Source organism: Chelonoidis abingdonii, chromosome 4 (genome assembly GCF_003597395.2).
Source record: "Chelonoidis abingdonii isolate Lonesome George chromosome 4, CheloAbing_2.0, whole genome shotgun sequence".
Classification (NCBI taxonomy): domain Eukaryota; kingdom Metazoa; phylum Chordata; order Testudines; family Testudinidae; genus Chelonoidis; species Chelonoidis abingdonii.
In genome coordinates this window covers 36,297,428-36,312,093 of record NC_133772.1, presented here as the reverse complement: position 1 = coordinate 36,312,093, position 14,666 = coordinate 36,297,428, and the positions used below count along the sequence as shown (strand labels likewise).

At 39.6% G+C, this 14,666-nt stretch overlaps 1 protein-coding gene across 14 annotated transcripts in view; it reads left to right on the top strand.

Moving 5' to 3' along the window:
- PPP6R3 (protein phosphatase 6 regulatory subunit 3) overlaps positions 1-14,666 on the top strand; it is a 134,819-nt gene that overhangs the window by 103,440 nt on the left and 16,713 nt on the right. For 7 of the 14 annotated variants that reach the window (XR_012655744.1, XM_032801554.2, XM_032801553.2 and 4 more), the window contains 6 exons: positions 2,854-2,951; positions 6,280-6,334; positions 7,979-8,109; positions 9,359-9,477; positions 11,229-11,382; positions 13,781-13,887. Coding sequence is in view for 13 of the 14 variants with exons in the window: in XM_032801554.2 (XP_032657445.1) it covers positions 2,854-2,951; positions 6,280-6,334; positions 7,979-8,109; positions 9,359-9,477; positions 11,229-11,382; positions 13,781-13,887 (664 nt within the window). In the remaining variant the exon portion in view is untranslated. The remainder of the gene's footprint in view (positions 1-2,853; positions 2,952-6,279; positions 6,335-7,978; positions 8,110-9,358; positions 9,478-11,228; positions 11,383-13,780; positions 13,888-14,666) is intronic. The other 7 variants (XM_075065058.1, XM_075065057.1, XM_075065056.1 and 4 more) reach the window with 2 other exon arrangements.

Here is a 14,666-nt window from a genome sequence, read left to right as displayed (position 1 = left end):
CTAGCGCACTGGTAGTCTTTTTCCTTCCACTCTTCTGATCTTCTGGGAACCTATTAACCTTTTTTAGGTGGGTTTACTTTGTTTGCCAGATTTACTGAGACCCAGACTAAAATAGGCAGCCTCCAGCTTTTTCTTCAGCTTCCTGACCAAGTCTCATTCTAATGTTCGATTTCTCTCTAACGAAGAATCCTCAGTCCAGAAGTGTGTCTTCATTCTGTCTGTCTCTGATCAGTGGAATGCTTCAGTCAGTTCAGTCATCAGAAATAATTTTAAAACTGTATCATTTTGAAAGAAACTTTCATTAATTCAGTCTCAGGACAGTTTTTTTTGAAAGACCTTCCTTACTTTAAATATTAGAGGGAGAGTCTGCTGCCTCATGACTAGAAATTTGTTCTCCCAATTTGCAAAGCACACTTCAGGAAAGAATTTGTAATGCACACACAAGTAATCCCAAACATTTGAGCTCTGTGGGCAAAATTTAAGACTCATCAAATCTAGTGCTGGTAAGAGTGGGAGTGATATTGTAGACCATCTGCAGGCATTTTTACTACTGTGTTGTCTGGACTTGCTGTGAGCAAAGTTAGATGACTTGGTTGTCAGAATTTTTACCACTAACCAGTGTACACTAATGCTCCTACAATTGCTAGCACCAGCAGAGCTGTGCTGATGCTTGTGCAGTATCATGAGATTTCCAGAAAATTGCTGATATAGGCACAGTTAAGGAATAAATGCAAGTCTGCATAACTGAATATGAAAAGTGGTGGTTTCCTTTTCATGAAAATCTCTCCAAATTTATCTTCAAAGACCTAAGTAAAATCTCAGGCTGCTCTAGATGATAACTCTTTAAAGTAGATTTGATCCTGATGACTCAGGCAAAAGGGATCTTTTGGCAAGCAAAATGTTTTTCTTTATTGGATGGAGAAATCATTCCTTTATAAAAAGTAAATCTTCAGACATGTTTCATAACTTTTCACACCTGACTTCTAACTTAATTTTTGATGCCATAAAGATGTTAGGCCTGCTCTGCTACCTTTTTTTAGGATTTTTAAAGGTAAAATTGACTCCCCCTCTTGCTTGATGAGCTTTGTTTAGGGAAGTTCATGACAAACTCTAGAGATGGTACCACCAAGAACGGTCTCATGCTGTAAATCTTTCTGCTGATCCCTTTATTTTAAGGGCAACAAGCAGAAGTTATCAGCGATTCCATTCATTTTTCCACTTTGCAAAGCTTGTATCTGCCTTTTGGCCTGTCAAAATGTCAGCAGGTTCTCATTCTTGGCTAACTATCTTTTGGAACGCTTCTCTAGCGTGCTCTTTCCCACTATTAGGCTTTAAAAGATACTATTACTAGGATGACTTATATATTTGATAAAACAGAAACTGCTGCCTACACTTATTTCACTTGAAAACTGATAGAATTTTAAAAATCTAATTGACTTTTCACCATTAATTTAGTTTTTCATCATTCCATTTATCATTAACATAACAGCTTTATGAATATCTTCTCATCCACATGCATTTAGTAATAAGTTCTCTTCATCCATAGCTATCAAAGTACTTTACAGAGGAAGTGTTTAGTGCCTTTCTAAAACCTAGTAATGCTTTATATGGACAGTCAGCGCAGGAAGAGCAAAGGTCTAATATTACTAAGCCAGCCATATGTTTTGCTGAACATAGTGCTGTCTACTATAAAAGACCTGAGGGACTGATTGGCACTTGTAAATGTTTCAGGTCAAAATTCTACCTGAAACACATGCAAAAAGGCAGGCTTCTGCAGTGGCTGCTTGGATGGAGGTTCCCCTTATTCACTCCTAATGCCAGGAGTGTAGAAAGTTGCCATGGTATCCCTCTCCTTCCTCATCACTGCCCTGTTTTATCTTCATAACTTCCTGTCCCCAACCCAACCCTGTGTGTTTTCCCTCTGCCATCACCTATTCCTCTATACCTTACCTTCTCAGTACCTCCTTTTCAAGCCATCTCTGGCTTCCCATATTCCCATGTCCTGTCTAGCTGACTAACCATACAGTCCAGAGTTTGGCTATCTTCCCTGACGGTAACCTGGGTTAAGATTCATTGAAAACAATGAGGTTGCAGTCTCCCTTCAATATGCAAAGTTTGTAGAGAGAGGTGACTGTTTTGGCAGTGAGCACTTTGGCTTCAGCCCCACTGAAAATAATAGTTATTGTAAATAAGGGAAATTTCACAAGTTTTAAAGCCAGTAATCTGAGGTCTGTTGAGACTTTATTTAAAAAACAAAAAGAACCTTAACCCTCCCCCCCCCCACCTCTTGAAGTTTGCGACAAAATTGTGAGAGTTGGCAACATTAAATTTAGATGTGTGGTATGTCTGCATTAACTCTTTTTTGGTTTCCACTTGTGGTTTTTTTGGGGGGTAATTGAGAAATACTGTTAGATCTTATAGTTGAGATTGATAACATCTTACCCACACATTTTTCTTCTATTTATAACAATGCCCTGTTCTCCCCTCTTCCATGAGTCATGTGGTTTAAAAGTTTCATATTGACACGGTTGAAGGCAGCTTTTCTTCTGCATCTAATAAGCTGTCCTGTCACAGTGTGTCCTGGGAAATGCATTGGGAAAGGTGATATTTAAGACCACATGTAGAGTGAAGATTAACTTTCCTATTAGAGCTGCTACCAAGCTGGCATCAAAGCCATCAAATGTGGGTCAGTGTATATTCAGTGGCTGAGATAATTTATAGATTTAAAACAAATTAATTTATAACCCCCTGTGTTTAGATTAACACAATTTATTTCTGGAGCAAAATGGGCAAATGGTATTCAGAGTATTATTAGAATCTTTATATCACTGTCGTTGGTCCTGGGATTGCCAGGCCTTTTCTGATTATCAGATGCAACAAATGACGTCCAATTTTATTGACCAGTTTGGCTTCAACGATGAGAAGTTTGCTGATCAAGATGACATCGGGAAGTGAGTATGACTTCATGCTGGTTTTAACTTGGGATTTTCTTCTTTATTGCATCATTTCACATTTGACTGTGTCCCAGTAATTAATTGCAGCCTTGACTGATGATGAGCTGTCTGCATTTGGCCTTGTTTATCAGCGCTAACATGGTCAGTTCTTACACTGAGTGCTTCAGGAAGAGCAGATAAGCTTCCCTGAGCAATTTTTCAGAGCAACACTATTATTTCTTTCGTCCCTCCAACCCACAGTAGCTACGTAAGAGAACACATTGCTTGTGACTATATAACTAGACTTCTTTATAGCAGACTTAACCTATGGATCTGTTCTCTTATTCACAAGACCATTGGCACATGTCTCTGGTGTGGGCAGAATTCATAGGTGGGATAGTTTTTAGGCATAGTAGATAGACATGGGGTATATTCTACACCATTGTGCATAGCAGAAATTAACTTTTCCTGGCAAAGTTGGCAGGAGCAAAATATCCATGAGTGTTCTTTTCTGTAGGGGACAGTAAGGAAGGGCTTCATAAATCTATCTGTGTTAGAGAGCAAAGCAGTTCAGACATACACGTCTACAGTTAGGGTAAGTGAAGAATTTAAAAATGGGAACAGTTTTAGTCTAGGTAAAACACAACCCAAGAATCTTTATGATGATCCTTGTTTCTTAAAGGAAAAAAGAAAAAAGGACCATGTTTTTGAGAATCCCTTTTGGAAAAGGAGTGAATTGGAGCTGGTGATAAGTATTAGTTTCTATCTGATCCCCGTATTTTATTAAATTGAATTAAGTGTGCATGACACAAAGTATCCTTTTTAAAACAAATTTGAAAAGAATCAAGACAGAAGTTAAATGTTAAAGGCAGATTAATGTTGTCATACTGATTATTGATACCTTACTGTAGCTTGTCCTACAAAACAGTATGGGAAACTAATTGAGGTTGACTCCTACCTTCTCGACAGGGAAGGGAATTGTATATGAAACCTCTGAGTGCAGAGATGAAGATTCACTTTCAGGAGGTGGAAGTCTGTAGAAAAGAGGTCAATTTAAGTTAGTTAAATATACTTGGATAACAGTATTTTTGGTATACACCTGCCATAGGAGCTAGCACACTATACTGCTTGGGTGAGTCTGTCAAGAAGATGACACACAATTAACAAGATGCTTATATAAATATAATGCAGATCCCTTGAGGTGTGCACTCTGCCTAGATGTTGTGCCTCTAGCTACCACTATGAATTTGATCCCTGATATTGCCCATCAGAAACCACATGATTCTCATTAAAAAAAAAAAAATTTAAAAAAATCATATATATGAGTTACTTCATTTCTTGTAATCTTACCTAATTTCTAGCTGTAAATGCTGGCTATTCTTTAGTTACTTGCATGGTGTTTCAATTATGTGATTCTAGTCCTTTTATGTGAAAGGAATATTGTTAAAATTCTTGGACCTAAAAATTGGTCTGCTTTGACTTTGAAGGTCATATCTAACGAACTGTAAATGCTGTTTCTCTTCTACCCCCTCCTCCAATAGATCTTTAATGCAGTGAGGATTTAGGGGAAGATTAACAAATGCACAGCTAACTTTAAACTCACTCATGTGCTTAAAGAGAGAATACCTGTGAATTGTCCTGAAAGGCTGGCAGACTTTTCCCCCCTATTTCACACCTGCAGGAAGGGTATTTTAGACATGAGGAGTACTGAATGTTTGCAGTCCTTAAGATGAAACTCTGCAGGTGGGCTCACTGTGGAGAGGTCAGTTTTTAGGCCTGAAAGGACAATAAATGTTAGTTTTTGAACTTAGAATTTCACATGTGAAATTCTTTTCCTTGCTGTTCACTAGTCAGTAAGAAAAGGGTCATTAGGTTTTTTTGCATAGGAAATACGTTTACAATTAATTTTGACACTTTACATTTAGGGTCCAGTCTTCCAAAAGAATCTGCCTTGGTGGACCATTATGTCTTCAGAGTCTTCCTGAAGTCCATGGGCAGATGTAAAATCTGCCTGCATGGATCTCTTTGATGGACTTGGGGCCTTAGTTGACAACTCATTTTTTAAAATTTATTCTGTCAGTTTGTAGACATTCTTTGGAGCTGTGTATTCACTATTTTTCTATTTTAAAAATAAAGAAATTGAGGTGTGGTGTTTGACCAAATTACATGCATTTAGTTATTTTATTTGGATTTATTTTGTCCATGTATTTGATAAAAGGTAGCCATTTTTTATATTATTGGCTTAACTGCCTTGTAAGATTTTGTGCATGGAAAACATCCCATGATTTGATAAATTGTTTAACTGAATTATAGTAGGAGAGATGTTTCTCCTAAACACACATTTTCTTGCTGCATGGGAAATTACTACTTAAGTTTTATAGTATCAGAGGGGTAGCTGTGTTAGTCTGGATCTGTAAAAGTGGCAAAGAGTTCTGTGGCACCTTAACAAACATATTAGAGCATGATCTTTCGTGGTTGAATACCCACTCCATCAGATGCATGTAGTGGACATTTCCAGAGGCAGGTATGAATATGCAAGCAAGAATCTGGCTAGAGATTATGAAGTTAGTTCAATCAGGAGGGTGAGGCCCTCTTCTTGCGGTTGAGGTGTGAACACCAAGTGAGGAGAAACTGCTTTTGTAGTTGGCTAGCCATTCGCGGTCTTTGTTTAATCCTGAGCTCATGGTGTCAAGTTTGCAGATGACCTGAAGCTCAGCAGTTTCTCTTTGAAGTCTGGACACAGTTCTCTTTGAAGTCTGGTCCTGAAGTTTTTTTGCTGAAGAATGGCTACCTTTAAATCTGCTATTGTGCGTTCAGGGAGACTGAAGTGTTCTCCTACAGGTTTTTGTATATTGCCATTCCTAACATCTGATTTGTGTCCAGACTTCAAAGAGAAACTGCTGAGCTTCAGGTCATCTGCAAATTTGACACCATCAGCTCAGGATTAAACAAAGACTGCGAATGGCTAGCCAACTACAAAAGCAGTTTCTCCTCACTTGGTGTTCACACCTCAACTGCTTGAAGAGGGTCTCACCCTCCCTAATTGAACTAACTTCATAATCTCTAGCCAGATTCTTGCTTGCATATTCATACCTGCCTCTGGAAATGTCCACTACATGCATCCGGTGAAGTGGGTATTCACTCACGAAAGATCATGCTCCAATACGTTTGTTAGTCTATAAGGTGCCACAGAACTCTTTGACACTTTTAAGTTTTATAGTTTTAAGTCCTCTTAATATTCTTGCGCAGTAAAGAGTTCACAGTATGAAAATGTCTCTGTATTTGTTGTGTACATTTCAGCATCATTTTTGCTTTTAGTACATAAATCTGTACTTTTTTTTTGCAGTGTCTCTTTTGATCGAGTGTCAGATATCAACTTTACCCTCAATACAAATGAAAGTGTGAGTATACGTTCCTGCTGCTATCATGACTTTTTTGTGTTTGAGAGTGGACTGCTAAACAAATAATAAAACTTTAAAACTTGTGTTCAGCATGTAGGATGGTGGTGGGTCAAATGATTCTTTTCACTATTATCTTTGAAGAGTAGCTCATCCACCCCACTTTCTTGTAATGATGTAAAGCCTCTATGTCATTGGGAAACTTGGTCACTGCTTTCCATATCAGCTTCTGAGCAGAGCCATTTTCGCTTTAAGATATGACCAGATACAAGTGCTTCTGTTAGCTGGCTCTAAAGGAAAGGCAGTAAAAAGCTTTCTGTTTGCTGTGGTAGAGGTCCTCAGAGCTTGTCTGCACAATGCAGCATAGCGTACTAGAGGGATGTGTGTCAATGTGTTATGTGCTAACTGGCCCTTGTAGACCCATGCTGCCATGCTCTAGGACAGTGCCACTCAAACTTTTCCAGATGCGCTGCCCTGTCCGCCGCCGTTCCCGCCTCCCCCTCACCCCCTGCCCCCAACCATTACTGCCCAGTCAAAGCTTCCTCAGGAGCAGACCTTGGACTGAAGGCAGAGCTGGGGGAGGAGCTGGGGCTTGGGAGGAGTTGGTCTGGGGACGGAGAAGGAATGAGGGCAGAGCTGGACTGAGGATGGAGTGTGGAGTGGAGCTGTGAGTGAGAGCAGAGCTGGGCCTGGAGGTGGAGCTGGACTGTAGTCTGAATGGAGTTGGAGACTGAGCTGATCTGGGGGCGTAGCAGGGCTGGAAGCATGGCATTCCCTTCCCATCCTCTATGGGGGATGGTCCTGTCATCCCTTCTGTGCCCCCTAGGGAGACATGCCCCACACTTTGAGAACCACTGCTTTAGGAATTCCCTAGCTCATGGTAATGTTGTATTTGTTGACAGAACTAAGTTAGTACACCATAGGGAACTTCTAGAGCATGCCGGCAGCATCTGTGTGGGACAATTACTGCATAACATGTTGGTGTATTTTAGAAATTACACTGCTTCAGTGCATATTGCTGCACTGGGTACACAAGCCCTCAGATTCAGGAATAGACTTGGATCTCATTCTCTGGGCCTGTGCTGTTTGCTTATTCAGTTTATAGTGTGTGGGTAGTAGCTGCTCAATCTTCCACCAAAATGCAAAGTATGGTCTTAGTCAGCCAGGTTAAAGGAGTAAGGGGACAGAAGTGTAAAGATCTTTCCCCCAGAAAATGTGTCTCTGGTGTGCTAACCCCTCCCTCCTTGACTGTGTGTGCCTCTCCCTTCAACCTCCCGCCACTCCCCCGCAAAATATGGAGCATTCGTTGGTGCAGTGAGCTGAGAGAGAATCCACAATGGGAAAAATGTCACCAAAACTTCACATTCTTTAGCTATGTTCAGGGAGTGAGCAGGAAATGGTAAAACAGGCACCCTTGTAGGGCAGAGTTTCCTGAACTGCCCTCATAGAAAACTTAGTCAAAGCTGATTAATCCGAATCTGGGTGCATATCTTATTCATGGGATATAGTGTGGGCTCTTTATATGCACCTTTATCCTTTTCTGAGACTATAGTAAAATTGTTTAACCACAGAAATGAGATGGACTAGTGTACAGTTTGTGAAGGGTCTTTGCTCCTGTTCATATTTTTGCTTTGTGTTCTGCTGTAGGGGAATATTGCATTGTTTGAGGCATGCTGTAAGGAGAGAATACAGCAGTTTGATGATGGTGGTTCTGATGAAGAAGATATATGGGAAGAAAAACACATTGCGTTTACACCAGAATCCCAGAGACGATCCAGGTGAATAGTGTTTGTTTTCCATCCAATTTGTACTACAGAAGAACCTCACTGTTCTCACTGAGTACATCAGTTCGTACAGATTCTTGACCGCTTGAAGGCCTGCCTAACACAGAGAATTCAGACACAAATTGAGTAGTTGCTGCTGTTCTTAGATAACTTATTAGAGGATGGGCCCAGCACCTGTCCCTTCCATCTTTTGCCTCCCTAAGAGCTTTAGGCATCAACCCTCTTTGCTACTCAGCACTTCTTCAGCTTTCCTTTTTTCTTCCATCCTTGCTCCTTTCCTCTACTGCCACTTGCTCCAAATCTCTGCAGTCATCCTCCTGGTTATGATTTCCAGAGGCACTGAGCTGTCCAACCCAAGGAGCCTGCCTTCCCTTCAGCATGCTACACCAGCAGGAGGCCAGTGTACTCAGGCTCTGTAGTGCCAAGGACCCCCTCCTTGTGCTGCAGTAATGGAGAATTTTTTTCAAAGAGCAGATTGAGGGGAATCTGTTTTCCCCAGTGCTTCCACTGCCCCTTCAGCTTTCTACTCAGTCATCCAGAGTTTCCTTTCAGGGATCTCTTTGGAATGTCTCCTCTGACCTTTCCACAGTAGCACCATATACCCTATTATCTATTCTCCCTCCACTTGCAAATACCTGTGATCAGGAATTTATGTGCCAGACCATTATGTTGCTGCTGCATTTAGGAATGTGTATAGGGCCAGGTTACCAGTGCTCTGATGTCCATGCAGAAGTGAGGGAACAACCTGGATGTCAGTCTGGAAGGGATGTCAGTGGGGAAGCTGTTGCCCTGCTTTCCTTAGGACTACTTCTGGGCCTCCTCTGGCATTTGCAGCGCCCTATGTGGAACAAATTAAGAAATCCGTCTCTGCTTTTTTGTGTGTTTGGCCTGGCCCATAGCTATACTCCCTCCACTTTCCTATTTGCCCTTGCGTGAGGGCAGCAACAGCCATCTTTCCTTTCCCTTGTTGCTGTGGGAGAGGAGATGGATCAGTTAACTTTGTCAAGTCAAAAAACACCCTAAAATCTTATGTCTTTCTGGCAGTGCTGAAGAATAAGTTTAATAGCTAATGCTGCAGTGTAGTTCCAACTGATCCCTCAGTGTTTATGGTCAGACTTGCCTCATTCCTACATGCTAACTTGATTTGCAGTTCTGTTTTAATCTTGGGAAAACTCCACTAGCCCAATGCACCCCAGGGAATTCCTTCTCAGTAATGAATGTAAACAATCTCTATTTTGTGAAGCTCGGGCAGTACGGACAGTGAAGAAAGTACAGACTCTGAAGAAGAGGATGGAACAAAACAAGACTTGTTTGAATCAAATACCAATACAGAAGACAAAATGGAAGTGGACTTAAATGAACGTAGGTGGTTTTTATCTTACTGCCTCCATCTGCGTAGGTTACCTGATGGAGGAATTAGATTGCAAGTTATCAGTGTGGGAAAATGTAATGGTCATTCAGTTAAGTGGTAGCGCGTAGTTAAGTTTTGTCTTCCTTCCCACTTTACTGAGGTCCCTGCAGTTTAATCTCTCACTTTTGCAACATGAGGTTTTCTGAGTGAAGTCGTAATAGCAGGATGTGAGTCTTGTCAAGTATGAGCACCTCAGGTGTCTGGCTGAGTCAGACACATGGTAGTGTAGTATTCTATTTATAAAATGGATTGGGTTTTTTTTAAAAAAGTAATTGATTTTCCCCCAAAAGGGATGTGTAGTTTAAACAAGTTTGAATCTATTTAAAACTAATAAGGTTTGGAGACCATCAGTCTAAACCATTTGATATCTTTACTGAAACTAGTGAAAGTAAAAATTTGGCTGTGAGCAGAAAATATGTACCCGTTTCAGACAAACATGTACCCGTTTCAGACAAACTTTTACTCTATGCTGGTTCTTTTTCAGTAGTTTTACGCAGGAGCCAACAAATGACTTCAAATGTCTGTATCTACAGCCCATGTTTTAAGCCATTAGACTTCTAGGGGCTCTTAAGCCTGGTTTGAACACACAGTTGTATCCCTTTTACTAAAGGCACAACTTTACTTTTTACTGATTTAGTAAAAGTGGTGCAATTTTGTTTGTAGATAATTCTTATCAGTTTAAACATGGATTAGGTCAGTTTGGGTCGCATCAGTAAATTCACAGGTGCATGCTAAACTGATATAACCTCTTTTAAATTGAGTCTGCACATACAAGTTGCACTGATTTAATAAAACTGATTTAAATTAAACCAAAAATCCTAAGCATTTTTTATATTGATTATAAGGAATTATAAAAACAAAACAAAATGAGGGTTTTTTCTTTTTTTTCCTTTTGTCAGATTGGTGTCCCTGGCATCTGTGTCCAACAAGTTTTGATCATTGTGGATATTCTTCCAAATCTGTCTCGATTGGGATTTCCTATTAACATTTTAGTTAGTCACAGAGCTTCCTTTTCAGCCTGTTTTATGAATGTAAATGATACTGAAAACAAGTATTTGCTTATGGGAAGATAGAGTACTCATTCAAAATACTTTAAGTTAGAGACCTATTTTCAAAATAAACTTCCTCCAAAATTTAAAATCCTAATGGGAAAAATTTTAAAATGTTAAGTCCTCATTTGTTTTTTGCAACAAACTTTGCAGCACTGTGTTAGTGAACTGATTAATTTATTTTCTTTGTTGAAGCTAAGAAAAACATGCATAATAAACAAGCTAAACAGTGAGAAGAACACTTAGTTTTAAAAAACTTTGCAATTTTAGAAACAGGTATTGACAGAAACAAATACATATTTTTCTGTAAAATGTTGGACTATATTCATCCCAGGTGTAACTCCATTGAACTAGTTTTAATTTTAAGTATCATTTGGTAGATTGTCTTGATTGCAGAATGCCATGAGTTATCGTCGTATTTTGCTCTAGCTTCAGAGACCAAATTAATTTTGTATTTGTGAATTGTATTTGGTTTCTAACTTTGCATAGTGTATGCTCTTCTATATGTACATTATGCAAGCTCCTATTATAATTAGGGACTTTGCAGTGTTTCAGGTTAGCTATATGTGCATGTATAGACTCATAACATATTAAGAAAAGTGAATTATATCAATTTCTAAATACCTTATCATTGAAATTGTCACTGTTTCTAGCACCAAACTGGTCGGCTAACTTTGACGTACCCATGGAAACTGCACATGGTGCCAATTTGGATTCTGTTGGGTCTGATGTGTGGAGCACAGAAGAACCTATACCAGGAAAAGAAACTGGCTGGGCTTCTTTTTCAGAGTTTACATCTTCTCTAAAGTAAGAGAATTTTATTATTCTTCAGCCCAGGGTACCAGCTGCCAATGATAATGGAAGCTGGCACTAGCCCCTTTCAGTGGGCATATGCATGGCTTTTGCAGAAGTGTTTGCATAATACATTATGGAGTTCTGCTTTAAACATAATGGTAGTTTGCTGTACCATGTTGCGGATTTTTTGTGGAGTTAAAAGGGATATTGTGCATAAGGGTGTCATCTACTCTACAACTGCCCCACACTACAAGAAGGATGTGGAAAAATTGGAAAGAGTCCAGCAGAGGGCAACAAAAATGATTAGGAGGCTGGAGCACATGACTTATGAGGAGAGGCTGAGGGAACTGGGACTGTTTAGTCTGCAGAAGAGAAGAATGAGGGGGGATTTGATAGCTGCTTTCAACTACCTGAAAGGGGACTGTTCTCAGTGGTACCCGATGACAGAACAAGGAGTAATGCTCTCAAGTTGCAGTGGGGGAGGTTTAGGTTGGATATTAGGAAAAACTTTTTCACTCAGAGTGGTGAAGCACTGGGATGGGTTACCTAGGGAGGTGGGGGCATCTCCTGCCTTAGAGGTTTTTAAGGTCAGGCTTGACAAAGCACTGGCTGGGATGATTTAGCTGGGGATTGGTCCTGCTTTGAGCAGGGGATTGGACTAGATGATCTCCTGAAGTCCCTTCCAACCCTGATATTCTATGATTCTAACTAAATCTACTCAGGAGACCCAGATACAGTCAATTTCTGGTGTAGATGGTATCTAATCATATCTTGCTAATCAATTTGGTTGATTGCTAGGATGTTTGGGTCCTAGCCACACTTTTTTTTAAATATAAGTGGACTGTGGCTGTAGATTGGGCCTAAGTGACACATGCAGCTGTTTAATATGGAATAAATTGAGAGAGTCTATGATGGCTCTGTTTTGTGATGTAAAGAAAATAGTTTTGTATATGACTGAAAATTCATCCACTCCAAGAAGCCCAGGGTGACTTGCTTAGAGAGTCCCATAATACTTCGAAGTGCTTAGCACTTTTTTGCTGCATATTGGTTTACATCAGAAATAATCAGAGACCTAGGTATAATGAGATTGTAGCCATGTAAATATCCCCATAAATGTGAATCTTCAAAAAAAAAATTGCCAAATTATTGTGCTTCAGAATGTACTTTTTCATTTAGGGCTAGTCTACACTTGAAACACTACAGCATGCCCAAAATGGGGGCAGGGTGCTATTGGCAGCTATCTTGTCAAGAATTACTAGCATGAGGACCAAGTAATTCAAACTGCCCTCCCAAGCTTAAAATAACCTCTGCTCATAGATGATGGGAAAGAGATGTATTCCCTCTCTGTAACAAGCATCCAACTATTTAATAGGTAACAAAACCGCAAACTGTTCCTTATCTACCTGCCAATATCTGTATCTTTTTCCTGTAGCTTCTGCAATGCAATTAAACATTGACAGTACCAAAATCTACAGCACATTTCAAAATTGAAAATTTGGGGGCATTGTACAATAAATTGAATTTATCAAATTTAAATAACACAAGGGATATTGTCTCAGCTATACTTCTTGGAAGTAAAGGTGAACAGAGCTGCATAATTTCAAGGTTTCTGCTGCAGTTTTGGGGTCCCAGTCCCTAATGTGTAAATTGTATCTTGTGCCCTTGGAATAGTGAAGGAACAAACCCACTGTTTCAAATTCACTTCAAAACGAGACCCTAATTCTGCAGTTGATAGCATGTGGGTGGACTGCTATCCTGCACGGAGCATTGCCTTTTATGGGACTTAAAACGCATGCTTTCATGAATAGGGATATTTTTGCTGAATCAGGGCAAGAAATCATTTACAATTATTTCAGATTGGAAGTGGCAGAAATGTGCTATCTGGGGTTCTGTGGGATGTATAAATTTTGAGAACTTAATCCAGATATCAGTGGACAAGCATCCATGTTATATATGTTTGTGGTTGGTGGTTGATCAACCTCACTGGCAGAGATGGCACTGATTTGATTTGGATATGGAGATTGAGCAACCCTCTTGCCCGGATACCATTTCCTTGAAAGGGACAATATATAGCTGAAAATATATTGAAATGGAAATTGCAAGGGGCAAAAAAAAAAATTACGCATGTCCTTTTTATCCAGTGCGCCCCTCTCTCTCACACATGCACGCTCTTCATGATAGTAAACCAGGAAATCTTAATTCTAGCGTTTCCTAACTTTTTAGTGTTTGACTTTGCATCCTTAAAATTCTTTTCATATTCTTGGATGGGTTTTAATATAATTGGTTTCAGTAGGATTCTGGAGTTGATAGAAACATTATTTTTAAAGGTTCTGGTTGCATGTGAGCAAATTTCATTTTAATGTTTAGAAATCTTTTTCCAAAATGTAATTCACTTTCATTTGTATTTAAGTTCTAAAGAGTCTTTAAGAAGCAATTCTCCTGTAGAAATGGAAACAAACACAGAACCAATGGATCCCCTGAGTGCAAATGTATCTGCACTTGCAACACAGCCAGAGGGTAAGTGCACTGAAATTATTCAAATTATGTGCAAATGAATAACTGAAGCAGAGTGGCTTAAATGAGTAGAGCATTGGACTTCCCACTTCTACCATGGGCTTCTTGGGAGATCTTGGGCAAGTCATTTTCCCTTTTAGCACCTCTGTTTTCCCATTGGTAAATGGAGGGTAAGGATACTGACCTCTTCTGAAATGAGTTTTGAGATCCACGGAAGAAAAGCACTGTATAAAAGCGAGCTATTTGTGTTAATATTAACTTTACTTTTTATTAGTCAGTGAGACTTGGGCAAAGCTTTTAATAAGTTAAGATGGTCTTTAGCCTCTTGAGTCTTTGGATGCAGCAGTGAACATTCTGTGTGCCCTTCTCTCCCTCCTGTCATCTACCTTTTCCAGCACATGCTCAAAGTGGATTAAAAATTACCAGATCAAACCCATGTTATCCCACTTCCCAATTGCATTGTTAATGAACATAAGTGCTAGAATTCCAGGATCTTCACACCTAACTATGGGGTTGTTTACATAGGTAACTTAAGAGGAAACCTGTACCAGTATGATGATACCAGTATAATTCCCTGTGTGAATACTGTTGTTCCAAAATAAGCGTTAAAATGAGTTATCAGTAAATTTCCCTTTGTGGACAAGCCCTAATTTTTACCTGCTGTGTGGGATTTGCAAAGTAAACAAAACTGCAGGAAGATTATGTATGATTATAGTAGATGTTATCCTCCTACACATCCTCACTGATTTGTACTTGCTCATTAACTATAAAAATCATTAGCT